At 44.3% G+C, this 14,740-nt stretch overlaps 1 protein-coding gene across 8 annotated transcripts in view; it reads right to left on the bottom strand.

The window, feature by feature from the left end:
• Positions 1-8,987: 8,987 nt before the first annotated feature.
• LOC123746415 (zinc finger protein 568) overlaps positions 8,988-14,740 on the bottom strand; it is a 58,854-nt gene continuing 53,101 nt past the window's right edge. For all 8 annotated transcript variants that reach the window (XM_069314770.1, XM_045727956.2, XM_069314768.1 and 5 more), the window contains one exon: positions 8,988-10,600. In XM_069314770.1, the coding sequence (XP_069170871.1) occupies positions 9,075-10,600 (1,526 nt within the window). In that variant the 3' untranslated portion in view covers positions 8,988-9,074. The remainder of the gene's footprint in view (positions 10,601-14,740) is intronic.

The raw sequence follows: 14,740 nt of genomic DNA on the forward strand, positions 1-14,740 counted from the left end.
TTCAAGCACGGGTTGGACAAGTATATGAGTGGGATTGGGTGGTTATAGAATAGGAGCTGCCTCGTATGGGCCAATAGGCCTTCTGCAGTTACCTTTGTTCTTATGTTCTTATGTTCTTATAAACCAGCAGCCTGGGAGGCCGCTATGACTGGATAAACCGGCAGCCTGGGAGGCCGCTGTGACATCCGGGCTACACCGGGCAGACAACACGTCTGGATAAACCAGCGGGTGGGCCGCATGTTTATATGACCAAATAAATATAAAACTGAATAACATCGCCGGCTTAACACGTCACAAGAAGGTCATCGACTGGGAAGCTGCAGTATCTTCCAGGCTACCTGGGCGGACGACACGTCTGGATAAGTACGACCTGGGAGGCCACAGTGACATCCGGGCTACATTGGCGGACAAACGTCTGGTACACTGCAACCAAGGAAACTACAGGAGAACCGGTGTTCTCGACGTGATATGGCCGGAGGCGGGTGACGGCGGCCCGCAGGCGTAAGGGAGCCGGGCGCCCTCCAGGGCCAGCGCCAAGGGCAGAGGGCCACAGACAGCCCGGCCACGTGGGCACCACCCCCTGTTGCGAAGCCACTGGCGGGTAAAACACCATAGTATAACCTAACTAGCACATCCTAGCTGACTTAACTTAAACTCAATGACAAAAGCGACAGTTAAACAAACATAATTGCAGCACAATAAAGTTAAATAAAACGTGGAGCAAACGCAATGCATAAATTGACTCATAAGCAAGTCCAAGAATAATCTAAAGCTAGAGGCGTGCACAGTGCTAAATTGAGGAATAAATTGAAAGTCTTAATACACGTCATGACTGAAAAACTAAGAATATAACAAGTTATTTAAGTAAGCGTAGAGTTAAAGGGGAGGAACGCAAATCACCGAAACGGGAGCGGGCTCCCGTTCACTAAATTGACATGAAAATACGAATACTGTACTTAATTACGAAAATAGAAAATTTTTTAGCATGAGGCGTAAGCAAAGCTATAAATTAACTAAACTGCAGGGAATGAACTAATCAAGCAGAAAGTCTAAATATAGAGGATTATGTGTTTAAAAAAGAACAAATTAAATAATAAATGACCGCAATAATTAGAAGTCTGGAGTACCGTGCTATAGCATTCGTACGAAACGTGGTAGAATTGACGTGCCGGGCTACACTGGCCAGACGAAAACGTCTAGGTAAAAACGTGCCGGCTACACCGGCCAGACGAAAACGTCTGGGTACGAACGTGCCGGGCTACACCGGCCAGACGAAATGTCTGGGAACAATAGTACCGGGATACCCCGGCCAGACGAGCCGTCTGGAAACAAACATACCTGCAGGTATGTTACCCTACATACCACACAAACATACCTGCATACCTGATGAATGCAAAACACGCCAGGCGCGCCTGAGCGCGTCCTGGCTCACAAAGACACCCCCAAACAGGGGACCATAGAACAGAACGGACCATAGAACGGGGGACAGCCTGAGCCAAGAACAGCAAAGGACGGGGAGGCACTCGGCTAAACCCAACCTGACGTCGAGGCGGCCCCTAGGCAAAGAAGCCTCAGGGCCTGCCGACCGGGAGCACCGCCACCAGGCGTGGGCGTCTCCAGCCCGTGGGCGTGAGACAGGCCCCCCACAAGCGTGCACGCCCGGGCACGGCGCGAAGGCAGGCAGACCCCCGCCCCAGGGAACGCCACACCACTAATCCGCGTGGCTTAGCACCCAAGAGGGACAGGGAGGAAGCAAACACAACCTAGGGCAAGCGCTCCTCTGAGTGCCATGCCACGTGGGCGACACCGACCGGGCATGGGCGCCCCAGTGGTCGGGCCCAAGGAGCATAGGACCACTGCAACCTGGCCATGTGGCACCGCCAGGCTGCTCGCAGGGAGCCCGCCGGGCACGCAGCAAGGGCCTAGGGACAAGCCTAGGTAGGGGACACAGCAGACTGGGCGCCAGAATACACGCCTGGGAGGACAGGAAGGAAACAAAGGGCCCACCCGGGGCAAGCGCTCCACGGGCTCCGCGGCACGTGGGCGACGCGCCGACCGGGCTTTGGGCCCCCAGGGCCGGCTCTGGGGAAATAGGGCCCCAGTAACCTGTCCACGTGGGGGCGCCTCCAAGGGCGACGCCTGGCCGCTCGCAGGGGGGCCCGGTAAGGCACGCGCATCCGAGCGGGGCACGAACCAGGGCCCCTAGGTGCATGCCTAGGGGACTCAGCTGACCAGTGCCCTTAGGGCACGCCTGGGAGTAAACACTACCGGGCGCGGGCCGCTCGGGACACGGCGCAAACACACGCCGACCCGGGGCATTGCGGCAGCAGCAAGAATAGCAGCCGCTGCAGCACCTGGCACAGACTGAAAAGCGCGCCTGCATACCTCAAGACAGGCTAAACGAGCAGAAGGCCCTAGGGAACTAAGGCGGGCCACACAGACCTCTGGAGGAAGGCGCCAAGCACTGGACAGTCCTGACTAAACTTGAACAGAATATTTTTCACAATACCTTAGAGTAGGATGAGTAGAGCAGGGGGCCCCTGCCGTATCGGCAGACTGATGAATGCAGGACTGGACAGTTTCGAGTGCTGCGGCGGGTCGGGTGGAGTGAGAGAGAGCCCCTCTCTGCCCCGGAATTAAAGCCTAGGTAGGGCCTAGGTAAGCCTAGGTAAAAAAAAAAGGTAAAGCCTAGGTAAAGGGCCTAGGTAAAGCCTAGGTAAAAAAAAAAATATGGCCCCAGACTTCCCGTACACCCGCGCGGGGCGCGCTGCACAACTTCTTTCTTTGTTTCTTCTCAACTCTCTCAACCAGTTTAAGAGAAAAACGAAGCTATACCTAATAAATTCCCTGTAACCTACCTTACCTCTCTAATGTCATCCAATGTCTGTTTTTTTTTAAGAGCGCTGTTTGTCGACAGAATTGTATTTGTGCTGCTTTTTCATTCTATGTTTTCATTTTACTCTTTATGCTCAATTAGTATTAAGCTTTAGTCATTTAAGTTTTTTATGCCCGAAACGCTTTGCGTAATAGTGGCTTTAGGCATTGTATGTACTAGCCCTAACTATAAATCCATCACTCTTTGTAAAATCTCTTTTATGTATGTACCTTACCTAAATAAACATTTTGATTTTTTTTTTGTCCCCCTTTTCAAAAACATCTCCGCTTTGTATTTCAAATCAGAGGCCATTTCCCACTGAGGAGGCGTCCGATTGTTCCAGGAGTTAGCACTTATTGTATCGTGCAGTACCATCACTAAGCTACTCGGTTACTCCCCACTCGGTTATGCTGGGGCTTCTTTCAATTCTACCCATTCCTGCCTTACGCAACAGGTGTCGCATCCAGTTATCCCCACTCTCGCAGCCTAAGTTGCCAGCAGTACACTTTGATGCAGGTCCCACGCACCTGTGCCTTTGCTTTTCACGTTACCTCTGCACATCAGCTCCTGCCCACCCTTACTGCTTTAATACTTCCAGATCCACAATAGAACGAGGAGGAAAACCTGTGATGATGGACCACGGCTCTCATGCTCACCGTGCGAGGTATCCTGGGAGGTGACCGACACGCTTCTAAGCTGACACCTCCACACCACACCCATCGGGCTCACCACAGCGACAATGACCAACATGGGGTCGACCCTGGGGAGTCGGCCTTGGAGTGGACAGCGTTCACATTCCCACACCTGCCCTGGGGCCAGCCTTCCAGGACTGGTCCCTGTGAGGGCGGGCTACTACGACGAAGATATACATGGGATCGACCAGTCATTCGCCATGGTGGAAAGCGCTCCCTGCATGGAGTACAAACTTGGCAGTAGGTCCTCCCAGGGCACAGTAAGTGGGCCATCCCGCCTCTCTGCTCCACGGCTCATCAAGATGGCGCTCCGTCGGCCCACCAAGCGAGCTGCGTCAGTTAGCAGCATCTGCCTAGTAGACCCGGAATGGTACCTTTTTCAGTCAGGAAAACCTGATTGTTTTTTAATGGCCTCTCCGGGCATACGGGCACGCTTACGGCCACGGTAGCGAAAAGTCATGTTCCTACTTATAGCAGCCAGCTTCCGCTCGCCCTTCGGGGGTGTGGGTTCCGCGCCGCTGGCCCTCACAGGATTGGGGGTGCTCCGACGGAACCCCCAAATGTGATAAGCCAAGAATACCAAGAATTGGAATTACCGTAAATTCAATCATGCAACTTTCAATTAGAGATCTCTCTTCATTGTATTTGATTTAATCATTATAACGGCTATCCATTAATTTTATTTCTGTATAATAATTTATGGCTATTCACTAATCATTATTAGTCACCATAATTAATTCCACTTTAATCATCTATTTATTCGTTATAATGAGCTATTATGCTTCTTCATTTAAGGATTATCAATTATTTATTTATTCATTAATTATGACTATTATTATTATCTAATTATTTGTATTTAATTAATTATTATTATTATTATAAAATAAAATAAGTCCCCCACTCTGTGAGCGTTTTCTTCCAACCGCAGAACTGTATTTGTTTCTGGTGTGGTGCTCTTGGGTTCTGTTACAACCTTCTGTGAAGCTTTTGAGGTCAGGATTGGCATTACAGTTCAGCTTTTTATATATGAATAATACACATGAGAGAATGTGTAGTGACTTAATATCTAACATATTCAGAGATTTGAGTAGGGGTACCGAGTAATGTCTGGGGCCAGAGTTGGATATTGTCCTAATAGCAGCTTTGTGTTGAGTAATTAGAGGACGTAAATGATTTTGGGTAGTAGAACCCCAAGCACAAATACCATAGTTGAGATATGGATAGATGAGGTAGTAATAGAGTGTCACCAGGGCAGCGCGGGGTACATAATATCTGATCTTAGAAAGAATGCCAATAGTTTTTGAAACTTTTTTTTATATATTTAGAATGTGTCCCTGTAAATTCAGCTTGTGGTCAATGAGAACGCCAAGGAATTTGCCATCTATTTTGTTACAAATTTGGGTATTGTTTATTCTGAGATTTATTTGATTAGAGGATTTATTGCCAAACAGAATATAGAAAGTTTTGTCAATGTTAAGGGTGAGTTTGTTGGCAGTTAGCCAAAGAAGGACTTTCTTTAGCTCAGTATTTACTGTGGCATTTAAAGCAAGGGGGTCAGGACTGGAGTAAATGAAGGTTGTGTCATCAGCAAATAGAATTGGTTTGAGGTGTTGGGAGGCATCTGGAAGGTCATTAATGTAGATGAGAAAGAGGAAAGGGCCAAGTATGCTGCCCTGAGGAACACCGATGTTGATGGGTAGGGTGGGAGAAATTGAATTATTCACAGAAACATACTGGAGCCTGTCAGTAAGGTAAGATTTGAGGTATTGCAGGGAGTGTCCTCTGACTCCATAATGATGTAAGTAAGTAATTATCAAAAGAAGGCACCAAACCGGGATCCATAATGATGTAATTTAAGGTTTTGGTGGTTGACAGTGTCAAAAGCCTTATGCAGGTCCACAAATAACCCAACAGGGAACTCATTTTTATCAAGAGCTGCATGAATCAAGTTAATCATACTAATAAGTGCATCGTTAGTGCTTTTTTGGATCTGAAGCCATATTGACAAGATCTAAGTATATTGTGTTTGGCTAGATAAGAGTAAAGCTGCTTGTAGATTAGTTTTTCAAATATTTTTGACAAGTTAGGCAGGATTGATATAGGTCTGTTGTTGTTAACATCTGTGAGATCACCACATTTGTGGACAGGGGTTACTCTCGCTTTTTTTAGAATATCTGGAAAGGTTTGGAGTTCAAGTGACTTGTTGAAGAGCAATGCAATTGCAGGGGCTAAAGATCTGGAGGCTTTTTTTGTAAATTAAAGTTGGTATCTCCTCAAGGGCACTAGACTTGGTTTTAAGGGAAAGGATTATCTCATTAACGTCAGTGGAATTTGTAGGCTTAAGGTACAGAGACTGTGGATAGTTACCTGTAAGATAGTCCTTAACATCAGTACTGGAAGATGGAATATCATTTGCAAGGGATGACCCAATGGAAGAGAAGAACCTATTGAACTCAATAGCAGAATCAGAGGCTGAAAGCTGACCATCGTTATTTGACAGGAGTGTTGGTTTGTTATTTAAAATCTTCTTTGATGCCAATATTTGTGAAATTGTGCTCCAAGTTTTTTTAATGTTGCTCTTTATTTGGGTAAATTTATCTTCGTAGTATTTAGTTTTGGCTCGTCTAATTATTTTAGATAGCAATAACGAGTAATTCTTTGAGAGTTCTTTAGAGACGATTCCTAACCTATACTTCTTCTCAAGGTCATGTTTTTTATTAATGGATTTAAGTATTCCCTTTGTAAGCCAAGGATTGTTAAGCCTTTTGGTTGTGACTTGTTTCGTAAGCATAGGACAGTGGGTACTGGACTCTACCTGTTTTTTAGGAGTGTCTCCTCTCGCCTGGATTCTTGAACATAAGGATATTTTTTTTCAAATTTCTTGAGCTTGTGCTCAATTGTTTTTCGAGTGTCTGTGGTTTGCTTCATACCGTGTATCGACAGCAAACTTTCGACCAGTTCCGTGACCAAGGTTTTAGGCATTGCCCAGAGGGTGTCCAGTTGTGCAGGTGCACTAATTACTGCTGTCCAGATTTGAGGCTTGTTTACTCTTTGGCCCTTATCAGTAGAAACTTTGACACTCTTACCATCATTGCCCCCAGTGTGCTTATTGAATGCAATGGGTGGGCGACTATGTTAAACTATTTTCTTGTGGCTCCCAGCTATCCCTTTGTCCTGGATGGAGGCCTTCACACCCTCCACTATGGCCAATGATGGAGGACCATGTGCCCTCTCTACCTGGTGTCTTGATAAACTCCACTGTTTTTGTGGGCAGGGGAGCTGATATATGTTTTGGTTAGGGCTTTGGCTCTGCTGTAGGCGTGGGGGGGTGGGGTTTGTTTGAATCCTTTTAAGCCTTTCGGGTCATCTTAAGTTCTAGGCATGGGGTGCCTTGGAGCAATTTGGGCACTTGGCTTGGACGGGCTGGTTTGCCTTGTGTTCATCAAGGCATATTTTTGTGTCATGGAGCTGGCTGCAGACTCCACACCTCACTGGGCGTTGGCAGACGTCCTTGTGATGTCCAAATCTCTTACACCTGAAGCACTTGAGGGGCTATGGAGGGAGTAAGGCCTGTGTTGGAACACGCCCCAAATGCCAAGATTAAGTTTCTCTGGGATCCATCCTCTCACTGTGAGAAGGACGTGTCGGGTTTTCTGCTTCGTGGTTTTTACCTGGCATCTTTCTGCCGACACATTCAGCTTTTCGAGATGAGTTAGGGCCATGTGCAAGGGATAGTAGATGACAATGATTTTCCTTATTTTGTCTTCTGGCTTGAGTTCGTCACATTTTCTGTAATTCTTAAGAATCATTACAGCTGTTTTGCCTTTAGGCCTAAGAATATATTCGCTTCTAAGGTTTGGCTTTGCTCTGATCTGGAGCTGGGGGGTACTCTTTTTCAAGGTTCACTACAGTGGTGTATGAGGACTTACCTTCAGCATGCTGCACCTTGAAGACTGGCAGTGTGGGATTTAGTCTGGGTAGATGGAGTGCTCATCGGTAGAGGCCTATGTTCTTGATAGGTCATAATGGAGTGGTTCTTCCTGTTGGCTTTGGTCACATGATGCCAGTCGCCATCACTGTTGGAACTTTAACTGGAGAGAGTTTTCCTTTTGTGATTGGGAGCAGCAGCGTTGGTTCCCACACAGTTTATCTGGTGGTCCATTCTATTGGCCAAATGCTGACTGTGGAGTGACGTGTCTGTCGTGTGAAGGTGACGCTCAATGCGCCTGCACTGAATCACTGTTGAAATTACACTGGGGTGATGGCGTACACCTCGCACGTCATCTTCCTGCCTATATATTCAAATGTCGAATGTCATTGAATTAGGGGCTATTCATGCCCGTGGCATGAATAGCCTGTATTAGCCCGCCACCCATATTCATTCTTGGGTGGCTTATCTTCATCAATCAGTCATTGATTGTACTTTTGAAAATGTGTTAACACAAATGCAGTCAAGTATACATATATTGTACCTAACAAACTGAATTTTCCTGAAATAATGAATTTTTTAAACATTTTCTCTTGTGTTATTATAAAGTTTTTTATTGAAATATATATTAGAGGGATATATTTTTGAGTCAAAACAAAGAAATTTGACTAAACATAACCTAACTAATCTTACCTACCAGTAATTTAACCTATCCTAACCTAAGTCAATAATTCATGTTCCTAATATATTAATATTGCAAGGAATGAATAAATTTGTTAAGAAATATTTGAAAATAATGAAAATCACTCTTCCTGTTAGGTAATTTGGGCCTTGCATACTGGGGGGAAGTAGTATGGCTCTAGCTATTAAGTATGACAAATATACATATATACCAACCCGTTCTCGCAAATTCGTAAAGTCAATATTGACTTATTAACAACGTGCATAGGTGATATACTAAACATAATAGATACCCTTAAAAAGATTCATAGAAAACACCGACCTTACCTAACCTTGTTAGTATCTTAAGATAAACATCTTATTGCTTCGTAATTACAATTATTACTTAACCTATACCTATTATAGGTTAGGTAATAATTGTAATTACGAAGCAATAAGATGCTTATCTTAACATACTAAGTAGGTTAGGTAAGGTCGGTGTTTTCCATGAATCTTTTTAAGGGTATCTATTATGTTAAGTATGTCACCTATGCACATATTTAATAAGTCAATATTGACTTATTAAATTTGCGAGAACGGGTTGTATATACATACACTATATGCATACATACTTCTGTAAACAATTTAATTGTTCTTTTTTAATTATAATTACCCAAGAAATACCTTAAATTAAATAACCACAATACAATTCTAAATACAGCTCCAGTATTATCAATTATCCTGTTTTTAAATTTGTATATACATGTATTTTTATATCAAGAAAAGAACCTATTAACAACATTCATACTACCTTGTGAATAAAACAAAGAAATCTTTAAATAATCTTTATATCATTTGCACAAGCCAGTACTGAGAGGTGAAGCAGTTATAATACGCACACACAAAGATATTCACCCGATTAAAATTGATCAATGGAATAGTGAGAAGTCACAATTTGGTGAACTGCTGCTTCCGTTTCGGACAACTCGGACGTGTGAACTTGCTCCTCGATAACAATTTCACATCGCCTTGGAACTGCATCTCCAACTTTTAGAACTTTCTCAGTGTTACTTGCAGATGTTGAAGACTCAAGGTGTCCCTTTCTTTTGACACGTTTATATTTTAAAAGCTTAGTTTGCTTCGTTCCATCACTCTTCATGGAATGGATGTACACCCCATGAACACTCTTTATGTGAGCTGTCAGGTTACATTGTTGGGAGAAGGTAGATGGGCAGTGATGACACAAAAATGGTTTTTCTTTAGTGTGAGTTCTCATATGCAACTCCAGTTTCCCTTTATATGCAAAAGATTTACCACAAGTCTGACACTTTAGCTTTTTATTGCTTTCATTGTGTGACTGCCGCTTATGCTTACCAACAGCAAGTTTGTGAGCAAATGATTTACCACAAATATCACATGTGACAGGCTTTTCCCCAGTATGTGTTGCAATGTGGACAGTAAACTCAGATTTTCTTAAAAAACCTTTGCCACAATGTTTACACCCATACTTGGGTGCATGGGTCAAGCGATGAAAATACAGTTTATGCTTACTGTCACAGACCTTTCCACATTCATTACACTCTACTGGATGTTGGCTGTACTGATGTATTCTCAAAGATGTTTTACAATCAAAGGATACTGCACAGTCACTGCATGCTAAATTTCCTTCCCTATGTTGCCTGAACTTGTGTTCTTTGGAAAATAGTTTTTCACAACTGGTACAGCGTAATACACTTGGTTCAAGAACTGAAGACCCTTTCTTATGAACCATTGAAATGTGTACCAAAAGAATATCAATCCGTCCAAACATACGCCCGCAATGTTCACAAACAAATTGTTTTTTGCCATCGTTGTGCTTAGTGTCCTTGTGACGCTCCAAATTATGTGGTCTTGTGAATAGCATACCACACAAATTACATGGGAATGCAAACTCAGTAGAATTATGCTTCTCTTTGGCATGCTGTTGTAATAGTGAAAATGTTGAGAATATTTGTTTACAAGTCTGACATGTTAACTTTCGAGTTTTCACAGAATGTTTTTTAACGATCTTTTCCGTTACGTAGAGTACTCTCGATTTCTTTGATTGCTGATTTGCTTTTAATCCATATTCTTTGATGTCAGAAATTTCCATAGTTAAATCATCAGTTACTTCTAATGGTTCTTCTTTTATGTCAACTTCTTTCTTTATGCCATCAGTTTTATCATTATTCGCAAGCTCTAATTTTTCACCAGCATCATCTGGAGATGGAAGACGTCTTTTTTTTTTTCTTCCTCTCTTCTTCCTATAAAATGAGCTTCGATGATCTGCTTTTTCTAAATAATTTTCATCTCCTTGTAGCTCGAAATCATTATCACAATCCCTGGCTCTTTTCCCCAAGCTGGAGTCCATTTTAAACAATGGGCCTTTACTCTTCAGGATTCGACCGCTTCTGGAGAATCTTACACCTGCAATGGAATAGAAAGTAATGAAGATATTTCTCATTCCTAAGCCCGCAAGATTACTATTCTATTAATGAGACATTTGAACCTTTCTTGGGCTATTACTTAAGTAATTTAGTAGGTGGGTTGAATATTTGCCAAGAAAGGAGCAACTCCTCTTGGTGATGACAACCCAAAAGTCAAAGAACTTGACTAAAAACCTAGTTTTATACTTCAATGACATCATCAGTGACAATAACTTACTTAACATGTCTGGTTTCACTGACTCCTTTAACTCAAGCCACATTCAAGATGAGGCATAAGACAATAGGTACTGTCACCTTTCATTCAAAACTCAATTTGAGGACTTTCTTGACTTGCAATGTATTTTAGTCGAGTTCCATCATGACTTCTTCATATATTTTTCTTATTAGTAACTTTCTTAGTAAAGTCCCAGTGTTGGCAGAATTATGGCATCCACCAAGGAGACTGTTATGGGAAGCAGAACTGGAAAACTGGAGACTGAATAATGCACAACTAATTTTGCTCCTATTTACACCTGGTGAACAAACATTGTTGAAATCAAGCCAGGCTATGAATGGTCTGGGGCAGAGAGAGGCAATGTCAAAAGGTATCAAATTCACAGAAGATTTTATCAAGGGATACATAAATTAAAGGAATGTTTCTACAGCAAGATGTTCAATCATACTAAAAATCAGGACATTCAATGAGAAGGTGGCATGAATATTAAATGGGGCAATGCAGTTCTGCCAGTTAGGTCTGTATCTTTGTTTCATTAAGTGTCACTGAGTTGACTGCAAAGTTCCAACAATTCTCCTCATACTGCTGCCTAGAAGACAGGTAAAAATTCGACACTGGAAAACTGGCCACCTGTTCCCCATACAGAGATAAGCCCGACACAAAATCCACCAATGAATGCAATGAAACATCTCTTTCTGGTGGTTCCTTGGGTGGCTTTCTGAGCTAACCACCTGGTAAGCTCCAAGCCTAGGATTCAAGCACCTACCAAAAGTCAGTACCAGAATCTGACTCCCATCAATAGTGGCAAGGGGAGGCTCAGGGTACTAGACTACCTCAATAATCCAAAGGAAAATCACCAGAAAAATAGGATGCAACAAAACAAGCAATGCATGGACAACAGTAACAACCCCTGACACAAACATGCACATGTTCATTAGCACCAAGTGACTACAGGTTAGCAACAATTGACTCACCAGACAACAGCCCCTGCCACCCAAGCGTGCCAACTAACCAACTGCCTTAGTTACATGTCGTCCATACAACAGCTTCTGAATACCACGAAAAAGGAACAAGAGTCACCAAGGGACCCACAAGAAAGAGATATTTCATATTTCATTACATTCAATGCTGGAATTCTAGATCTCTAGCTCCCCCGGCTGAACCAACCAAGCATCCACAAACATAGGACTCCTCCGCAAGCCCGCCATCTCATTCTTCGTCAGAAAAGAAGGAGCAAGCTGCAACCGAACTGAGGACTAAAGAAACAAAACCCCCAGTACTGGAGAAGGACATGAAGCTCTCCAACACGACAACCACAGGCCAAAGCTAACAAAAACAAAGTCTTCCATAAACAATCACGAACTAAAGGGGCCACCACAAACCGAGGTGATGAAAGAAAGGAAAGAACCTGGTCCAAGGACAAAGCAGGCTCAGGCGGCGCATGAGCAGGCCTGAGGTGAAAAAATGTACGAGAAAGCTTGTGGAAGTGACATCCAACCCGCATGCAGGATGAAGCAGCTCCGCCACCACCTAAAGATAAGGAGCGACAGCATTCAGCATGAGATGTTGATCCAGAAAAAGTCAAGAGAGGAAGGACAAAGCAACCCCGTCAGACTCTACAATAACCAACAAAGAAAAAGAAAATGCAGCTTTAGTACACTTCAAATTCTGGCCAATGCACACAAAAAGTGCAGGAACAGCCTCACAAAGCAAAAACACCCCAAAAAAGCAGGAATCGTGGGCAGAGCGACCACTGACCACCAGGCACATCAATCAAGAACTGACCGGTGGTGGCCAGGCTCACCCAGACCCACTCCCTCTCCTTCCCTGGGGGTTAGAGCTAATGAGCAGGGAATGGTTGGATAAAGTTTTACTTGTTTGTATTTTTTATGGGGGGGGGGGGGTTCCTGTGCTATTTTGAGGGCATAGGTCACATTTTCAACCAACAGTAGTCTGTTTTCAACCAACAGTAGTCTGTTTTGATTCGCCTACCTAAATGGGTGCCTTCCCTGGTCGCTGGCAAGATGATAAACTTTAAATGTAAAGTGTTCAGGTGCCATTGCTCCCTGTGCCTCTCTGAGAGGGGCCAGGTTCTGGTTCATGGTCTCCAGTAGGAATACAAGAACTCTGCAACTCATGACTCCAAGTACGTAGTGTGGCACTTAATTAGTAAGCTAGCTTCAGGGAGTCAACAGAGCTTCCCACAGAAAACTAGTGTTGAGTGTAATGAAACAACAGTTTCTGGGTGAGCCCCGGAGGGTCCCTGAAGCTATCTATACTGATTAAGTGCAATACTATTTAGAGTATGGCACTTCTGCGAGTCGTCACTCACAGAATTCTTGTACGCCTACCGGAGACCACCAGCCAGAACCTGACCCCCCTCAGAGAGGCACTGGGAGCAATGGCACATGAACACTTTACATTTAAAGTTTGTCATCTTGCCATCAACCAGGAAGGCAAAAAGAACTCCCATACCAAGAAACAACCAAAACTTTGTCCAACTAGCCCCCACTCATTAGCTCCACCCCCCCCCCCTCATTGGAAGGGGGGGAAAAACTGGTCCAGATAAGCCGGGCGGCCATCAGCAAAGTCTTGATTGAGAAAAGCCAACGAACGCAAGGAGGAAGGGTGTCAGGGAGCCTTGGGGGCTCACTCAGAAATTGGTGTTTCATGTGCAGGCGATGAGTTACAATAACGTGGCTGAAGTATGTTGACCAGAGCACACACTAGAAGGTGAAGGGACGACGACGTTTCGGTCCGTCCTGAACCATTCTCAAGTCGATTCTTTTGGTGTTTCATTACATTCAACACTGGTTCCCTGGGAGAAGCCCTATGAGGTTCCCTAAAGCTAACTACACATGGAAAAGAATGAGAGGGCACACACCAGGGAGGAGGAAGTACCACAAAGAACAAGATAAAAAAAAAAAAAAGACCAACGGCCACGACCCAAGACCACACAAAGCTGCAGAAGGCTTTGTGTGGACACAAAACACCCACAAGACACCTGGCTGCTGGGACCCTGTGTGATCCCAAAAATCCCCGTGCCCAAAGAATGGCCCAAGAATGAGGAGCAAAGAGTGCCAAAAGATCGGCATACAGAAGCACATCAAAGGCACAAGTTAAATTAGAAGGCTGCAGGCTGGCTAGAACATAAGTCACTGCAGACAACCTGAGAAACATGAGCCCTGGAACATAGAATCCAGAGCGAACCACAAAGAAACCACAGAAACAGAACCAGTGGCACGACTCAAAGGCAAAACATCACTTGAAAAACAGAAGACCATAGCCAGAGCAGCTAGAACAGCTGACAAGGTACACAATGACGGCAGGAAGAGTCATAGCCAGGTTGTCGGGACGACCGCCAGAGTCCTGACAGTCACCAGGTCGAGCCTCTTATTGTTAGGAAGAGTCATGGCCTCAGAGTGGGATCTGCTGCCAGTGGCTGGACGGTCGTCAGCTCGAGCCCACGTCATGAAGTTTGATTAGGAGCCGCAGTAGTCCAGGTGTGGGAGCGTCCTCCGTGGCCTCACAGTCCGCAGGTCCAGACCAAGAAAATTATATCTCCTTAGGAGCTGCAGTAGTCCAGGTGTGGAAGCGTCCTCCGCAGCCTCACATGTCCGCAGGTCAAACCCAATTTATTAACTCTATGGTGGCTGGGTGGTTAGGTGTGTGGCTGTTGTTTTTGAAGTCGCAAATTTAAACTTAATGAGAATAATACTTTTAGTGCTGGGAAGACGGGACACCACAAGCGTAGCTCTCATCCTGTAACTACACTTAGGTAATTACACTTGGGTAATTACAAAACTCTTACACAGGTAAGAGTGCTAATACAGTGGAACCTTGGTTTTAGTGTGCCCCCATTTTCGAATATTTCGGTACTCGAGCTCAATTTCTTCAAAACATTGA

The sequence above is a fragment of the Procambarus clarkii genome, chromosome 80, assembly GCF_040958095.1.
Source record: "Procambarus clarkii isolate CNS0578487 chromosome 80, FALCON_Pclarkii_2.0, whole genome shotgun sequence".
Lineage (NCBI taxonomy): Eukaryota > Metazoa > Arthropoda > Malacostraca > Decapoda > Cambaridae > Procambarus > Procambarus clarkii.